Source organism: Cottoperca gobio, chromosome 6 (assembly GCF_900634415.1).
Source record: "Cottoperca gobio chromosome 6, fCotGob3.1, whole genome shotgun sequence".
In the NCBI taxonomy this organism is placed as follows: domain Eukaryota; kingdom Metazoa; phylum Chordata; class Actinopteri; order Perciformes; family Bovichtidae; genus Cottoperca; species Cottoperca gobio.
In genome coordinates this window covers 22,028,216-22,045,597 of record NC_041360.1, presented here as the reverse complement: position 1 = coordinate 22,045,597, position 17,382 = coordinate 22,028,216, and the positions used below count along the sequence as shown (strand labels likewise).

Sequence of the window (17,382 nt, the reverse complement as noted above, 5' to 3'; positions counted from 1 at the left end):
ATATATATAAATATATATAAATATATATTATTAATTATATTATTATTTATTAAAAAGCCTTTTAAGCCAATTAACCGAAAAAGTTTCAGTTATGAATTTACTTAATTTTGTCGGAGCTTTCAGTCGCATCTCGCATAGACCATAAGATTGTAAGATTGTTTAAGGGGCAAGAACATTTTTCACAAGTCCAAATCTTTCATAAATAATAAACTAAACTAATAAATTCAGGTCTCCCCAATGCAATCCTATCTTCCTGGGAAAATAAGTCTGTAAAATATCTTTAAATATCTGTATTTAAAAAAAAATATTGTTTGTAACTAGTTTAGATTTTTAATTTCAGTCAAATTCAAGCATAAGTTTCAAGTGTAAACTTAATCTGTGTTAAAAGGCTAAGTTGAACACTATGCTACATACAGTAAAATGATCATGCATTGTGATACAGGCCCCTGGTTTATTCATGTCGTTTCTACCGTTACTGACAACGTTGACATAGTGTCTGTGTATAACCTGTCAATCAACGACCCGCTTGATCCCCTCGAGCTTCATAAGCAGCACACAGAACTGACAGATGTTCAGAAGTAAAAAAAAAGTACAATACACACAAAAAAACTCCACAGACACTTTACATTTACATTCATTTATAAAAGAGAAATACAACCATACTATAAGCACACATTGTTCTGCATTGTTGATAATGAAGACGAAACAAATCATGCAAATGGGCCAAACGAGACATTGGAAGACAAATGCACCAGTTGATCACAAAACTTCAAAGTCTGAATATGTGTGGTACTGTGAAATGTTTCTTTTTCGTGTTAAAACAGAGAAGATATCAGCAGAGAGATGTGCATTAGCTGGAAAATGATAAGGAAATGGCAACAACACACTGCATTACATCAACACTGGAAATGTTTCTTGTTATCCAATAATATGACAAAAGAGAACAAGGCAGTTTATATGTACCGTTTGGCCAAAGATATCTTTTTGTTAAAAAGAAAGAAGAAAAAAAAAATAGGTATGCGTTTCATTTTCTCCAGGGGTATGAAAGTCTGCTTGCAACATACAGTAAATGGGAACAAAGAAGGCACCTTAGACTTACTGGTATTATTGTTTTGGGCCCATCATGTTGGTTGTAAAACTGTCATCATAGGAAAATAATTACATTTTGTGACACCCTTTGGATCAACGATAAAGTGCCACTGACGAGAACACATCTACGTAAATTCATTCCTTCATTCATACTGACACACGACCACACCCACACACATTCAGGGACAGGCAGGAACACACACTAACATTTCATCAGGTAGTATCTTTAGCTAAAATCTCCGCGCGTCGGTCGGACACAGCATCTTCAGATCTGGTCTTGCTTGCTATTGCTAACAACTACAGTTTCTCACCTGGTTCAGAGGTTATGTATGTCAAAAATAGTAAATTAGTGCAAATCTCTTCTATCAAGGTGAATTTTCAGTGAGGAGCTCAGATCGGGATGTTTTTTGGAGGCAGAGTACTCACTATAGTTTCACATCAAAGTTACACAATCGTGTCAAAGGATACTGGTGCTTTGCAGTCCATTTGATATGAGTCTCAGACTTGCAGTGTTGTACCATTTCTCTGCTAGAGAACAAAAACGCATTGGAAATCTAACAGGAGATCGTTTCTAATATTTGTGAGGACAACGAGAGAAGGAAAAAAAAGTCTAATATCTACTCGGAAACACTCGTACCTTGTTACACAATGAGTAAACACAGTTACAGTTTCACATTAGTAAACCTAGTAATACTCCTACCGTATGGTTCTGAGAAATGTTTAAAATGCTACAAATACCACTTTCTTGTAAAAGATACACAAGTCATTCAGAGGACGCCAAGTTAAAATGGCATTGCCACACTTTACACTGGACAACACCCATGTTTTGACTTGAGAGAGAAATAAATGTATTTCTCTCTCAAAACAATGAACTTTTTTTTTTTTTTTTTTTTTGTAAAACTAAATGCACATCAAGGATTCTCAGAGACTCTAGCTGCATGACTGACAGAAGCAAGCGTACCAGTCCAGTCGTTCAATCTCAGTCTCTCCAGTGCAATCAAACGCCCGTCAGACTGCTGGGGTTGCTTTATTTGTCTGCAGTAAGCAGCCTGCCACACGAGCTTATTCGAATAGAGACCGAGTACAGAATGTATACAAGCTGACTTTTGTTATTGAAAGCTGATTGAAAGTTGGTATGGAAATCAAGGAGCGGGGAGTTTAGATATCTTAAGGGCAATCACTTTCCAACTCTTAAAAAACCTAGATATTTATCAAAATATATCCATCTTAGTGTGTGTGTGTGTGTGTGTGTGTGCGTATACGTGTGCGTGTATGCGTGTCTACTCACAGGAGTGTGGATATGAGAAAATAATCTGTAAACTTCTCTCTTTTACACTGTGCAAACTGCATTGTTTCGAGGAGAGGGAGAAGTGGGAGAAGATTGCAGCAGGTTAATTTTGGCAGTGCAGCAGTTGAAGGGGAGGTGACAGTTACGTAGAGAAAAGGAGAGGGGGGGGGCAGCTGGTGCAGCCTAGCTCTGAAGCAGAATGGGGTCTTCTAGCTCGTGGAAGCCGGGCACCGAGCCGCTCTGGCTCTCCCCGGAATCTGAATCGTAGGGCGTGTCAGGTAGCTCCGTGAAGCTCCAAGCCACCTGGTCATCCTCGAACTCGGAGCGCACCTGCACGTGCACGTCGGCACACTCTTCCTCCTCGTTGGAGTGGAAGTCCTGAGGGATGTAGAGCATCTCGGGGTAGTTGCGTGACACCAGGTCGCTGGTGGTGGCCAGACACACCTTACGGAAGGCGATGAGATGCATGTGGGAATACTTGATGTATTTGTAGCGCTTGAAGCCCAGGGACTCCACTGCGACGCGCCAGCTTCGCATCATAAGGGCATGGCGGTTTTGGTGGGAGGAGTCGGGCGTGATGATGAGCAGCAGGCCGTTCAGGTCCAGCAGCTCATGGGCCTTCTTACAGCAGATCCAGCGCTGGTAAGGTGAGGGGAAGTAGGACAGGAGCAGGGAGAAGACCACCACGTGGAAAAGCTGGGCAGGCAGCGAGTCGATGGGGTTGTGGAGCTGGCGGAGGAAGGCCTCTACCGCATCACTTGCCAGCTGGAGAGGCTGCTGGAGCTGAAGGTTGAGGAAGTCGCACTTGTACACACTCTGGACAGGAAACAGGCAGACGTTCAAGCACTTTCAAATGGCCAAAGTGATGTTGTGCTCTTTTTTTATTTTTAGGAACTGTCATTGTCAGGTTTCTCTACTTGCAGCTGCAGAATGCAAGGCGCTGCTTGTTCTGCTTTCTGCCAAATTTGTTCACACACATGTCTAACCACAACACTGATACCCTGCATGAGTCATTTCTGCTGTTTTGCATTGTAACACCGAATGCATTTTGTTTGTGTCAACATGGAGTTTAAACAAGAAAGTAACTAAATAAGCACCCATACCTCCACTGCAGGCACGATGTCAATACCAACTGTAAGGAATTCATCAAACTTCAGGAAAGGGTTGAAGCAGCTTCCCACGTCAAGAAGGCGCATTTTCCCCAGCTGAGAGATAGAACTGCAACACAAATGTGGAACAAGTGCAATGTTAAAAACCATGTGACTTTTGCATCAGTGCCTCTTCGTCTTGTAAGAAACACATTGGTACATTTGAAATCAACAGATGATTTTGTTTTTATTTATCTCCCACAGCAAACAGATACAACATCACATGCACCGTCTGTTACAGTTTATGCAACAGATGCTTTGTGTAAATATTACTGAAGATGCTTTATATAAAGAGTCAAGAGAAAAACAATGACAGTTTAGTTGCTCTAGCAATTTCTGACTTTGCCCCCGACCCAACACGTATTTCAGGCAGGTTTAGAGGATGGTCTGTGTTCCCCTGTCGTGTGCTTACCTGGGCATGGAGCTGTACGGTTGGGCACTTACAGATGCTGCAGTCAGACCCATGGCAAGGATGGCACTTTTCTGATCCTTTTCTAACATTCTTTTCATCCCGCCATCCAAATAATATTCTTGACAGACACTGTGGAAGTGGAAACTTTACTGTGAAAAGGTTTGGATGAGTCAGCCTTCACGGTCATGAAGTCTAAAAGTGCAGCTGAAAGTCATTTTAAAGTCGTACCTGCGACACCACTCGATGCGTCCCTCTCCTTCGCAGTTTTTGGTCCAGTGGTTGTCGGCGAGATTCTTCATGGCGAGGGCGTACTCACTCAGCGTCTGCTCATCTTCACAGTGCTCACGCCAGATCTTGTCAAAGTCGCCCACTGGAGGAAAATATATATTTTTTTAAATCAGGACAGAACTAACAAAAAAAAACAGAAAGTGCATCAAAGACTTCTCAAAGTTAGCGTAAGCTACTGGTATCATCGTGTCTCATTTAGTCCGACACATCCATCCACAGCAAGTAGCAAACATTCGCAACCTACTTGCCAACTTCGGTCATCCCCTTTAGCACCAGAACATGTCAGAAACCTTGAGGAAAAAGCTCCGGCCACATTAACTGCTACATGTTCACGCTCCTCTGCCAGAACAGAAGTGGAACAGTTCGTCGGAGAAGAAAAAAAGAAGCGTACTCAAATAGCCATTTCACAGTTATAATAAAGTACAACGAAAAAAAATCCCCTTCAGCACATCTTCACAGTTAACAGTAAACACAGCAAACAAACTGATAAGGGAGAAGCCCCATGACCACAAGGAAACACTCAGATTTGCAGAAATGAAAGGACAACAAGGAGGAGCGGTGGTAAACAGCAGCGCTCTAGGAGCATGACCACCGTGATTCAATGCCAAGCCTCGCAGATCATGCTTTACTTATTAACCACTCATGAGGTCTGCGAGCAGGAAGACTTCTCTGTGCAGCTCTAGTCTCCAAAACAACCAACTCGTCTCTCACTCTGAAGACTTCTCATTTATTCAAAACATGACTTGATCTAACATCTTTTTAAAAACCCTACATTTGTGGTTATGTTGTTGTAAAAAAGGTGGAAAGAGCGCACACAAATAACAGCAAAACTTAACCTATTTATGCTTATCTCATATCTGATAGTAGCGAATGTGGCAACATTTCCTTCAGCAAGAGACGGACTCCACAAACATTAAACTCCTGTTTGACATTATTAATTGTTTTTAAACTAGTAATGGTTGTCCTGTGCCGAGTATTCTCTTTCTGCTTTGAGATCTGAGGGCAGTGAAATGGTCAAACGCATATTTTTTGATTCAGAAGTGGTCAAATAAAACAAATTAGCCAGGCAATCAAGCAAGAGACAACCTACATAGTGATATTTACAGCCTTCATACGTGCAAAGTCAGATAAAATACAGCCTACAAAACAGCTGTTCTGCTGCAATTATAAGATAATGTTTTCTTTCTCAACCTAAAGATTTTTGCACAAGTGGTTTTGTGTTCCCCTCCTACACAGTCTCCAGTAGGACTATGCATTTCATCAGAAAGAGAGAATGAGCATCAGCAGCAGCACAACGTCTCAGTGTGCGTAGGCATTGTAGCACTTTCTCAAATCCAGGGCCCTTGAGCATTGTTGGGAGGCACTTTAAACTACAAAACAGTCTTCAACTTCAAGCTCATAGCTTGAAATAAACCCCTAGGTCAGTGCTGCAAAGTAAAATGTCAGTTTTCCTTTTGCGCAATGAAGATGTTGATTTCATAAGTTTATCGGCTGATGTGCAGTGAAAGGGTTTTTCCAAACTTTCAGATTGACTGATGAAAGAAAAGACGTGTTGTTGTTCTCAGGACGGACAGCTGCCGGTCTGAAAACACAACCACTATTGTGGAAATGCAACCCTGATGCAGTCGTTAAAAAAAAGGTACATTAACTATTTGCATTTCAGTCACTGAAACACAAGCACGTGAGAGAATGAAGCTGCACTTAGTTTTGCATTTTTAACATTCGGAAGAGTCGATTATAGCCTTGAAAACTTTGTTTGCAAATAGTTATGGGCTTGTGCTAAGTGAAGACAGATGAAGTGATCGAGAGCAACATCCCTGGTGAACATTTTGTCTGGCAAATCTCAGTTTCAGAGATACAGAATCATCTGTTCCCACTAAAGGGTTACTTTTTTTTGCCCTTTTTCTACTTCCCCAAATCACTAAAGCAGAAGTAAATCTAAGACAAGTTGTTATCCAAAAGTGTCAGTTTGGATCTTAACTTTATTTATGAGTAATACATTAGGGAACATTTCTTTAAAAGTAGAAATAAAGAGTAAAAACTGCATCAGTGGATCTGTGAGGTACTTGTTTTGACAATATCAAGTTGCACCAAATGTTTGTTCAGTCTACAGAGTTATCATTTATTGGCAATAAAGAGGCAACAGAAAGTCATTCATTGTCTCAATCGATAGGCTATGTTCGTGTCTTTTATTAGTAACCTATCACATAAAAGTCCACTCGTTTTAGAGGAGAGATAACACATGTTTACACTAGTGACTTAACAATTGCAGTGCATATAATGTTATTGTTAAGTAGCTTTAAAAGGCCTTGTGTGCTGAATGCAACCCTCACTACGGTCTGACTCAATAACAGCAAAGCAGAGACTCAAACCCAGACCGTTAGCTGGAAGAGGTAACGTTACCGAGCAGGAGACATTATCTTTACTGGGATTATTGTCAATGTAAAGGACATTATTTTGTATTTGAGAGCCAGCGTCCAGTGTTAGCCACTCGGCTGCAGGGCCACAGAGAGACCGAGGGGCCCACTGAGGCTGCTTACCCTCTCTGTATTTCCTGCGCAGTTTTCTGTGGACGTTTTTGACGACCCCTGACAGCTTCTCCTGCTCCCTCTTGCACGGCTCTTCGTCTGGAATCGGCACGTAGAACAGCTCGGTGTGGTTTTCCGTCTCCCCTGTCTCGACATTGTCCCTGAGGTCCATAGCACCGCACCGCCGATGCTGCCCTTCGCTACTTGCTTCCCCCTTTTTCCCAGCTGCAAACCGACCGGCGAACCGGTGCGCTGGCCAGCAATACGCAAGCTGATTGGTTGACTCTGACAGACAACCTCCGGAACTGACAGTCCGTCGTCCAATCACAGGCCTCGAAGCGTACAAGAGCGTTCCATGAAGCGTTTAAATACAGCTTGTAAATCCCACAACTCCTGAAGTGATCCCAACACCTCATGACATGACACAAAATAGGTTAATTTAATACGAATAATGTGGAAATGCAGATGTAAACAGCTTCTTCCTCTTTCAACAAAAAGACTGTTAAAACTGTCAGAAAATGTACCAATGTAATGTCTTTCTTCTTTTATATTTCTTATGTTTGCTTAGGCCAACATCACTTAAAGAAATGTAATCAACATTTTCTATTTGGTCTTTTTTCCTTTTATGTATATCTAACACTTTAATACATATATTACACATGTTTTTAATTTCTTATCTTTGAATTTGGATCCCTTTTTTCCCTTGTCTTGATTCTAGATATTATTATTCATTGGTTGCACACTAGCCTTCTTGCACAGCGTTAAGAGCCATGCAATACACTTTTGTTTGTGTTCGTGACGAATGAAACCTTTGAATCCTTGGCACTTGTCGGCTACTTTTATGTACCACCGAGCATTATAGTTTACTGCTGTAATTTGTAAATGGAAAATATAAAAAAAGTTTATTTATATATCATAACTTTGCAAAATTACACTGTAAATAACGTAAGTTATCAGTTTGGTCGTCTACTGGCAAAGTAGTTAACTCAGACCTTTAAGAAGGGAATGCAATCAGCTTTTAAAAAAATTGGCTAAGAAATTAAATGCCTGAACTAGTAATAGTCAAATATAATTTCTTGTTAGGAAACTAAACACTTTTGGGGTCGGTCAAACTGTGCTGGAAAAAGCATGTCAGCCTGACAGAGAGCATTCCAGTCTGGTATGGAAACCTGACTGTGGCAAATAAAAACCAGCTGTTGTCAAAAACAGCTGGAAAAATTGTAAGCTGCTTTCGAAAATATTATATAATTGTAATAAATACTCTGTATAACACTGCTGTTTCCAGGAAATGCATTCAATATAATGAAAACTACAGTAAAATACCCTCATGGGGTACTGCCGTGATGTAGAAGATTTGATTATGTTGATTTGCGATGCGTGTTGTGACGTGTTTATTATGTTCATAGGTGAGAAAACAATAAGGTTTTTCACATTGTATTATATTGTATTCCACAGATGATCAGAGTGATGAAAGGTGATTATTCATGAAAACAAATATATGCTCAAGTAGTTCCTGTTAAATGTTGCTACTCTTCAGTGTGCTCTGTGATAAAAGAGTGCATGCACTTGAAGTTAAAATTAAGATCATCAGTATGAAAACAATATTTTACAACTCACAAAGGGTTATACAGAAGATGTTGTTTATGGTTACAATTCTGCATTTCATTCTTGTGCATCCAGTTGGACTTGTACTGCGTAGACAGTGCCACCCAGTGGTTCCAGCGTTATGTGGTTCCCACATTAACGAAGACAGATCTCCACTATACATGTCCTTTCTTTTACTTTTCTGGTTAGCTGAAAATGTTAATATGCCGTACGTTTAAGTCTACATTTCTCAAAATGTATGAGATTGGCAGCGTTGACTTGTAAGGAGTTTGGTTGTTACAGAAATGAAAGTAAAACATTTGAAACAAACTATTTTACACTTTCAGTTCTGCTTTTTGTCCTGATTTAATGTTGAATTCAGTGCAAAGTAAAGGCAATTTAGTTGCATCTAAAGTTTGTTATCCAGACTGTATTTAAACATTATTACAGAACATAACTGCTCCTCTCTTCCAAAAATAAAACACAGCACATGATGGTAACTGTTGCACTCTGATACTGCCATGTGTGGGATGTAATTACACCGTAAACACCTTAGTGGGCATTAATGGAGAATCATCATGTAAGTTCTTACATAAATGCATCTTGTTGTAAACAGGAAAAGTTGTTTGTAACAAAGAAATGAGAAAGGCAGATGGAATGGTAATTCCTTTCATGTATAATTCATGCTTTCTAATATGTTGTATTAGTGTGTTTACGTATTCATTTGAAATGCCTCTCCCTTTTAAAGTAATTATGTGCTACAGATTATAAATAATTCATTTTTCCTGTTAATATTTTATTAAATACAAATGAAAATGTCTCTTTTACTCTTCATGTGTGAAAGCAGCACCACTGCTTCTTAGTGGAATACTCCCTGGCACATTTCATTTATCACTGCACTCAAGTAATAACCTGGAAAGAGGTCAGACGGACATCTGATCATTTGTCGTTATAAGAATATGCAGTTCAACAGGTGTCGGGGTCAGCCGGCACGCTCTGATGATACAACATAAGCTCCACCTGCACAGCTAATGCAGATTGACAGGGTGGCTTCATGTTTAAAAAGTAAACATGGATGACAAAAGAGGTTTGTTAGGATATGTCTGAACTGATATTCCTCTGTAAAACATCAAAGTCTTATCTAGAACATCTCACAGACAGAAAGACTCGGGGTTAATTGAACTCAACTCACAGATTACCAGTTGATTAAAAAAGGATACTTGCCATAAACCCTCGTCCCTGAAGGAACATAATTGGAATTGGGTCTTTAAGGAATGTATAGAAAGGTCATTAATTATCTCTGGACGGATAGATGTACCCTTCTGCGTGTCTCACTTGTTGAAAATGTTATTGTGTTTCTTTTGGTGGCTAAAAATGTTCCTGATCATCCGGCAAAAGAGAGTAGTAATCCTCCCTGTGGGCCGCACTCAAGTCCCCCGGCGAGTGCATTACTGCAGCTGTGTTCAGCTCGAAACACAGCCAGAAGCTAAAGTTCACATACTACATGCTAGTGCTACAAGTGGCTTCATTTGACTCTCTGTTGATTCATTCTGAGACAAAATGACACAACTACTTTGAACATGCATTGAAAGACAGTATTTCAGAAATCCACATTGACTCGCCTCAAGGTTTGTCCTTCATTTGGAACAACTTCGTCCACGTTCAGCAGAGAAAGATAAGAAAAGGACGGAATAATCCTTTAAAAAACTGTTGACAGCTGTTTGTTCACGTGTGAATATTTCCAGGCTCCTACATCGAAACAGTATGAAAGTACACGTTAATACCTTTGATGGTCAGCTTGATGCCAAACATATGTTAAAACTGATACGTGCTAACGACAACATTGATACGTGATTGGATCAGAATGTTGTACAAGATCAAAAACATTTCAACACACCAGAAACACAAACGTTCAGCTCTTGTAGAGACTCAGGGTACGACCAGAGATCTCTGCTATGCATTCATTTAATTTGTCCAATTCTTTAGTTTATGACATAGTGGCATCAGCCTCAGCTCTCCTTTGTGTTTCGTTAAAGTTCATCAGAATATGTTAGCATGCTAACACACAGATGGTGAATCTGCTTAACTTTATATAACGGTAGCCTTGTCATTGTGAGCATGTCAAAAGGAATCAACATGAATAGAGTAATAGTAATGTTACTCATAGACAGTAAAACATTATTCTCAACGTCTGCTAATTACTGCTGTGAACACGATTAGTAATAAAAAGCCATTGAACACATCAAATTATTTTCCTACAGTACAATTTATTAATTTCAATCAAAAATAAATGTACCCTACACAAACACAAAGATGTATGGATGTCATCCACACACACAGCGCACTGATCGGCTTATTTAACACTGTGCACAGCTGATCAGCGTGAGCAATGGTCCGCTGCCTGTTGTCTGAGTCGATGCTTAGTTTTATGTACAGTAAAGCATAAAGACAAATTGGTTCATATACTCTTGACAACACAGTTAGCATCCTCCCACAGGGAATATACAGCATCTGATATGTGTCATATTTACTTTAAATTAATGCCCCTTATCATTCACTGTCTTCTACTTCAACCATCACTAATGGGTCTTGTTCCGATGAAGGGAAATATGAAATGGTGGTATGAAATTACACTTTAATTCAACCTATTCTGTTGTTTTCTTCTGCAGCTCTGGCTGCTTCTCTCCGTGACAGTAGAGCCAAACCACTGATATCAAGTAGAGCCCGAAGCAGGCCAGAAAATCATAACGGTAGACCACGACTAAAAATACCACTAACAAGGTGGTGTATAACAATGTTTGTGAGATATTGCTGCAGGAAAAAGTATTTTTCCACCATGACACATTTCTATTGATGCTCTCCTGTCCACTGGACGCTGTGTGTCGCATGTCTGCTGTCTCCGTGTCCTCCTGATTGTCCTGAGGGCGGCTGAGGTGTTGTTCTTCATCCAGAGACTCACTGATGGATGGCATGTGTGTGGACAGCAGTTTGCTTCTGTTTACAGAGGCCCGCACCTTTGCATCTTTGTTCCTGTCTTTCTGGGCCCGTGTGCCGGTGTGCACGGCTCTCAGACAGTGCATGTACAACTCCACCTCGTCGTCCGAGTCGGACTCTGCTGAAGCGCTTGATTGGTCGCTTTCAGGTTCATCTGTAAAAATGCACGAGCCTCCCTCCGCAGCAACGGATTCGTTGTCATCTCTCGCAGCACACAGGTCGCTCAGGAAGTCTTGCTCTTTGTGAAGATGCATGTTAGATGCTCTCTCGTCCTGCACATTGTTCACCGGAGCAGATAAACCATCCTCCACCTTGTTTTGTGTAAAGTCTAACCTCTCCTCAAAACACCCTGCTTCACCTTCCCTGTCCTCTATTGTCATGCTCTCTGACTCTTCATCTACAACCTCCGAATCTCCTGTTTCATCAAATAGAATTCCCTCCCAATCTGGATCCTCCCTCTCCACACAGGCTTCATCGTCGTCAGTCATTTCTTCCTCTTCCTCCTCCTCCTCCTCCTCCTCCTCCTCCTCCTCCTCCTCCTCTGTCTCCTCTTCATCTTGGTCACTTGTCTTTCCAATATTGGCCCCGTGTATCTCTGCAAAGTGATTCTCTAACTCTGTCTCCTCCTGTTCCTCTATCTTCTCTTCTTGACTCTCCTCTGCTAGTTCTTCCTCTCCAGCTTGAACATCTTCTAATTCCTTCTCAACTTCCTCCACATCCTTTCCAGACACAATCTCCCCGTTTGCCTCCTCTCCAATCCGATGCTTGCCCTCTGAAACATCGGCCTTGTTCTCTTTCTCTCTCGCAGTTCTTCTCTCCTCCATCATTGTCTCTCTGTGCACCTCCGCTGTATCTCTGTGTTCTGATGCTGTCTCTCTCCCCGGGTCCTCCACCTCTCCTTGGTCTTCCTCCACTGTTGCTAAACGTATTGCCTCACGTTCCTCTTCATCTGTTAATGTATTTTTCTCCTCTTCTTCAACCATCCTTTCCCAGTTTACCTCCGTGGTGTCATGCTAAACAAAAGTCCTGGCGTTTTGAGTCAGCAGCTTCCGTTTCAGGATCTATTTTCTGTGTGTTTTCATCTTTGAGCTCCACGAAGACGTCACCACGCGTGTGATTGCTTATTGTCGTCGACTCGGCTTGCCTCACCCGCCTCACCCGCCTCACCCGCCTCACCCGCCTCACCCCTTACTTTAATTACAGCCGAGTGTTTTGTTTCATCTTTATGGGAGTTGTTCTTATTAGTTTCCAGAGATATCGGAGGTGTTGTGACGTCCTTCTCTAGTTTCTCCTCCTCTTCAATGACATTGGTTGTTGACATATTTCCTGTTTTGCCAACATCATCGTCTTTGTTTGACTCTTCTGCACACGTACAGTCATTTGCTTGAATAGCGCCTGTCTCTGATTCACTGTGAGGAGGCTGAGGTGACATGAATGATGTTAGACTGGTCAAGACTTCTTGTGTTCGTGCAAGTGTGTCACCTACATTAGTCTCAGTTTCAGCGCGTGTATGATCTTGTAGTTGGAGTTCATGGGTGACATTGTTTTCCTGTGCTTTTCCCTGGAGATGTAAACTCTCGGTGGGTATTTGTGGATTCAACAAATCTGTATTTAAAATGTTTACAACGTGAGGATGTACGACAGCGTCTTCCGAGATAGTTTCCGTGACCTCTAATGTATTTGTGTGTCTCAGGTCTGAATGTATAATAGTTTCTGCAGGATCCAGGATGTCGTTTGCTGTCACGCTCAAACTTTCTTCTTCTTCTTCTTCTTCTTCTTCTTCTTCTTCTTCTTCTTCTTCTTCTTCTTCTTCTTCTTCTTCTTCTTCTTCTTCTTCTTCTTCTTCTTCTTCTTCTTCATTTGGAGTGGCATCTAAGCATTCGTGGTTTGACTCCCTTTCAGTGCGAGGGAAACTTTGAGTTAAGTCTCCAACATTCAGTGGAGCCCAAACTGGATTTACCAGATCACGTTCACGTCCCACTCTGCCAAACACCTGATGATACAGCGGAGCCACCACCGTTCCAAATGTGAAGCTGTTGGTGTCGCTAACAAGGCTTTCGTTGCTCTCTGCTGAAGCAATGCTGTCAGCTGGTTCAGCTGGTTCAGCTGCAGTGTTGCTGTCCTCAGCGTTTGAAACAGACGTGTCGATGTGGAATCCTGCAGGAACAGGCTCATCATTTGAAAGCGGTGGGTTGTCTGGGATATCTGTGGCACTGATGCTCTCAGATTTCGCTGTCTCACTGTCTGGTGCGTAGTCGTGTGTTGCTGACGTATCATGTGGAACATCAAGGAGAGGTTCGCCACATGTTTCCAGAGATTCGGAAACAAAGTGAGGACCCTCTGATTTACCGCTCTCCTCAGGAGATGATCGCACATCTGAGCGCTTTCCCTCCGCAGTTTCTTCTTGGGCTGCCTGCTTTGCTTCTGGAGGTGATTCATCCGCTCCTCCATTTTTCTGAGAAAAGTAGTCCCTCACCCGAGCCATCCGTGCAGCCTTTCTGCAAATCCTTTGGCTGCAGTTCTGTCTGCTCTCGGTCTGTTCACCAACAACAGGGATATGTTAATCTCACTTTGCTCACACAGTAGTTATGGCGTTTTAAGAAAAGGGAGTGGGGCGACATTTAAAGTTACATTTTACACGGTAACATGCTCGGATTAAATAACATCCTTGAATGCATTTCTCTAAATGTAAATGTACAAAGATAAATTATTGAAACTGTATTAAAATAGCACGCATGACACGATATGAGACACCGAAGAAGTGCACTGCAGAGTGTCCTTTAGGTGCACAGTAATATGTTACTCTGCTGCTACTCGGTCATGTGATATTCTCTCAGAAGGTGCACTCGGGGTCATGTAAAGACACATGGTGTGTTTAAGCTCCCTTTCAGAGCCATTAATGCATAAAAAACCTGTCAAAGCAAGTTCTAAAATAAGAAAATGTTTAAAGAATCAAACATATTATGCGTGGTCTGATGACAAGGGTTTAGGACAGGACAGAGTTACAGTCACTGTAACTTATACAGTATTATTATGCTAATTGATGCTGCAAATACACTTGTATTACACTTATAAAAATGTATTGAATTTGCCTTTAAAGTTGGCGAGGAAGTTTTAAGGCAAACCATCAAATATATTGGTAAACTGGACTGTGTTTCGGTTTATATGTGAAGAAAGAAAGACAGAAATGTGATGGATTTGTGGATTTGTGTTTACTCACCAGTCGATCTTCCTCTGACGTTGCCGACTGGCCATCAGAGAGTTGCTTGACTTGCATAGTGTCCGCTCCCTCTCCATGTTCTGACACATCTGGAGAAAAATAAAACATTTACATTAATATTGAGGCTGAACTTTTACGGCCATTTTCAAAATCAGTCAAATAAATATTCACCTGTTGAAATGTTTTCCTGAGATGAAGCTTCCATCGCAGAAATGTTTTGCACGGTGGAGAAGTTCTGACTGTGAATCAATGAAGTTGTGATCAGTCAGACTTCTATGTGACTACCACCAATAAGAAACACACAAGGCGACAATGTATATGTACATTAAACCTTTAAACTTGTGTTTAACAGCGCAAGATGTGATGGTCCATATAGTTTTTTTAAAAGCCTTGTCCCATTCACAAACATCCTGGATTTGTTGCGCAACTGCATCTTCCCACAGTTTTGTCAATACGTCATATTATTCAGCAATAACATATCTGATCTTTGCAGCAGATTTGCTTCAAATTTACAGAAAATACAGACCTCACATAATCTTGTCCACAGAATTCCCCCAAAAAAATTTTCACAGCTTTCATACAATAATTACAAAAACTTAAAAGAATAAAAAATATATAAGAAAATATATTTAGAAAAATCGTATGGCAGAAATTGCCCGCTCTTCCATCTTCTCCTCACCATGTATGATTGACATAATGAAATGAACATTGAATTGTGTGAAATACTTCATACTCTCACCTGACAGTCTTAAGGCAGCTTTTCTTATTCACATTTTCCTTCTGTGGTTTCTCTTTCCTCTCTTTCACTCTCTGGTGACAGAACAGCACATAGTTCCTGTCGTTATTGTTGGCCCAGAATGTTCCCACCGGAGTCTCATATCGCAGACAAAAGTCGACTCTGGCTCCCTCCTCGCCGAACGGAGGCACAAGGGTGAGTTTAAACGAGAAAAGGTCGCTGGAACCGGGCATGTACTCTGCAAGGAGGTCAAAGTGGCTGGACCAAGTGTCCAAAGTGGTTCGGACGTACACCGCCTTATTGTAGGAGATGTTGAGGCACACGGATCAGTCCTTTCACAATTGTGCTCCCTGGAAGTAACTCGATGGCCTCCAACTCCACTTTCTGCTTCTGGACATTAACTAAGAGCTCGTTAGTAGACAACGGAAGGGAGAAAGTTAAAGGAGACAGGAAGTACTCCTCTGCATCTCTACCTCCGCCCTGAGAGGAGTCACATTCTGGCAGCTTGGGCACATCCCAGGTGTCAAACTCCTTCACTTGCACCAAACAGAGACCCTTAGCGTCTGCAAAGGACACTCTCCTGGAGCCAGACAAGGGCGGCTCAGGCCCCTCGTCCTCGTCCTCGTCAGAGCTTCTTCTCCGCGGGAGAGGAGAAGATTTGGGCCTGATGCCGATCACCACCTCGCAGTCATCATCGTCCACGTCCAAGGAGCTGAGTTCTGGCACTCCTAAGAGGCTACAGGCCGCAGAAGGTCTCGGTTGTCCCACAAACTCCATGGGGCTCTCTGTGGGAGAGTCGGTGGGAAGTGAACTGCAGCTCTTCTGCTTCTGGCAACTGACATTCAACATGCTCTGACTTAACAGATGGAGTCGAGTTACAGATGACATTGTTGCGAGGGCCAACACTATAAATAGGCCAGAAGGGACTTAAACTATGTACAGTAGTCTAATCTCAGGAGGAGAAAATATCATCCTCCCTTTGAGACTGTGTGTGTGTGAGATAATCTGCAATATCGATTATTAATGATGTCATTTTACTCCAGCAAAGTGCTCCAACACCTGAGAGTTTTGTGTACGTTGTTGTTATGTAACTGTAGTAATGGGAGACCCTCTCTGGAGAGTTGTAACATTATTTGTAGAACAAGCATGAGATTCGCCACGGCAGCTATTTGTGTGTTGTTGCTTTTGGCCCTCAATGGGTCACATGACGTCTAAAACAAAACCAAACGGCCTGCGCATACTGACTCTCTGATGATGGTGCAACTGTGAAAGCCTGATAGCATGTAAGAAACAACCATTCCACAGAAGCTAGCTCTTTTATCTGCTTATCCCACGTTAAGATTTCTCTCTTTCTTTGTACTAATTCCTGTTTATCTCTCGGCTGTGACAAAGCGGCGTGTCCAGCTCCAAAGCGTTTAGCCTTTAATCTTACTGAGCAAATATAATATATATATATACATGACATACAAATACATACTTTAACAGTGAGTGAGAGTGTTGTGTCTTGACGGGAGAATGTATATGAACAGTGTAAAAGCTGCCTGCAAGATAATAGTTTTGTCCAACAGAGTAAGAAGCAAACTGTCAGAGGATAAGAGATCTGATACAGACAGGATACTTCAAATGTCCCGGCAGTAACACGACTTGGAAGTAAAATAAACAATGAATAAAGAGAAAGGAAAAACTACACAACAAGTCAAAGGTACTTCATAGAAAGCAGGACTTCTTAAATACTTCTTTGACAGAAGGGAGCAGCAGAGAAATGAAAGGACAAAACAAAAATGGCTGCAACAATGGAGAATCCTCACCAACCGTAACCCTGAGCATCTCCTCACACAACCCCTCCTTCTGAGGGACACACACCCAACGCTTTTCCTACATCGCCAAAGACCTCCTGTCTTCCACCCCTAAACCTGGCGTCCATCTACAGAGCACACGGAGGAGCAGTTCCCTTCGGGAGCCGGGGTCCGGGCAGGAGGAACGGTGTCCGGCACAACTGAAAGGGTCGTATGACAGCAGGGTCACTGACACCACGAGTGCAGGAGCTTAGGTTTCCTGTCTGCTGGCGTGTGTCTCCAGCCTTCCAAGAGTACAA

At 41.8% G+C, this 17,382-nt stretch overlaps 2 protein-coding genes across 2 annotated transcripts; both read right to left on the bottom strand.

Moving 5' to 3' along the window:
* Positions 1 to 621: 621 nt before the first annotated feature.
* samtor (S-adenosylmethionine sensor upstream of mTORC1) lies at positions 622 to 7,040 on the bottom strand. The gene is made up of 5 exons (XM_029434489.1): positions 6,766 to 7,040; positions 4,166 to 4,307; positions 3,938 to 4,066; positions 3,481 to 3,595; positions 622 to 3,193 (listed from the first exon to the last, which is right to left on the bottom strand). Exons 1-5 carry the CDS (start codon positions 6,923 to 6,925, stop codon positions 2,561 to 2,563), a joined length of 1,179 nt encoding a protein of 392 aa, XP_029290349.1. The 5' UTR covers positions 6,926 to 7,040; the 3' UTR covers positions 622 to 2,560.
* A 3,550-nt stretch (positions 7,041 to 10,590) lies between these two features.
* LOC115009436 (uncharacterized) lies at positions 10,591 to 16,923 on the bottom strand. The gene is given in 7 exon segments (XM_029433395.1): positions 10,591 to 12,341; positions 12,343 to 12,357; positions 12,476 to 13,867; positions 14,552 to 14,640; positions 14,723 to 14,790; positions 15,291 to 15,604; positions 15,606 to 16,923. Coding segments are annotated over 7 exon segments (3,807 nt in total). The 5' UTR covers positions 16,176 to 16,923; the 3' UTR covers positions 10,591 to 10,982.
* Between the last annotated feature and the right edge of the window lie 459 nt (positions 16,924 to 17,382).

Coding starts and splice junctions, on each gene's coding strand:
- samtor (XM_029434489.1), bottom strand. CDS start 6,925: ATGGACCTCAGGGACAATGTCGAGACAGGGGAGACGGAAAACCACACC. Junction 4,067..4,165: donor CGCATCGAGTGGTGTCGCAG/GTACGACTTTAA, acceptor CCACTTCCACAG/TGTCTGTCAAGAATATTATT. Junction 3,596..3,937: donor CCGTACAGCTCCATGCCCAG/GTAAGCACACGA, acceptor TTTGTGTTGCAG/TTCTATCTCTCAGCTGGGGA.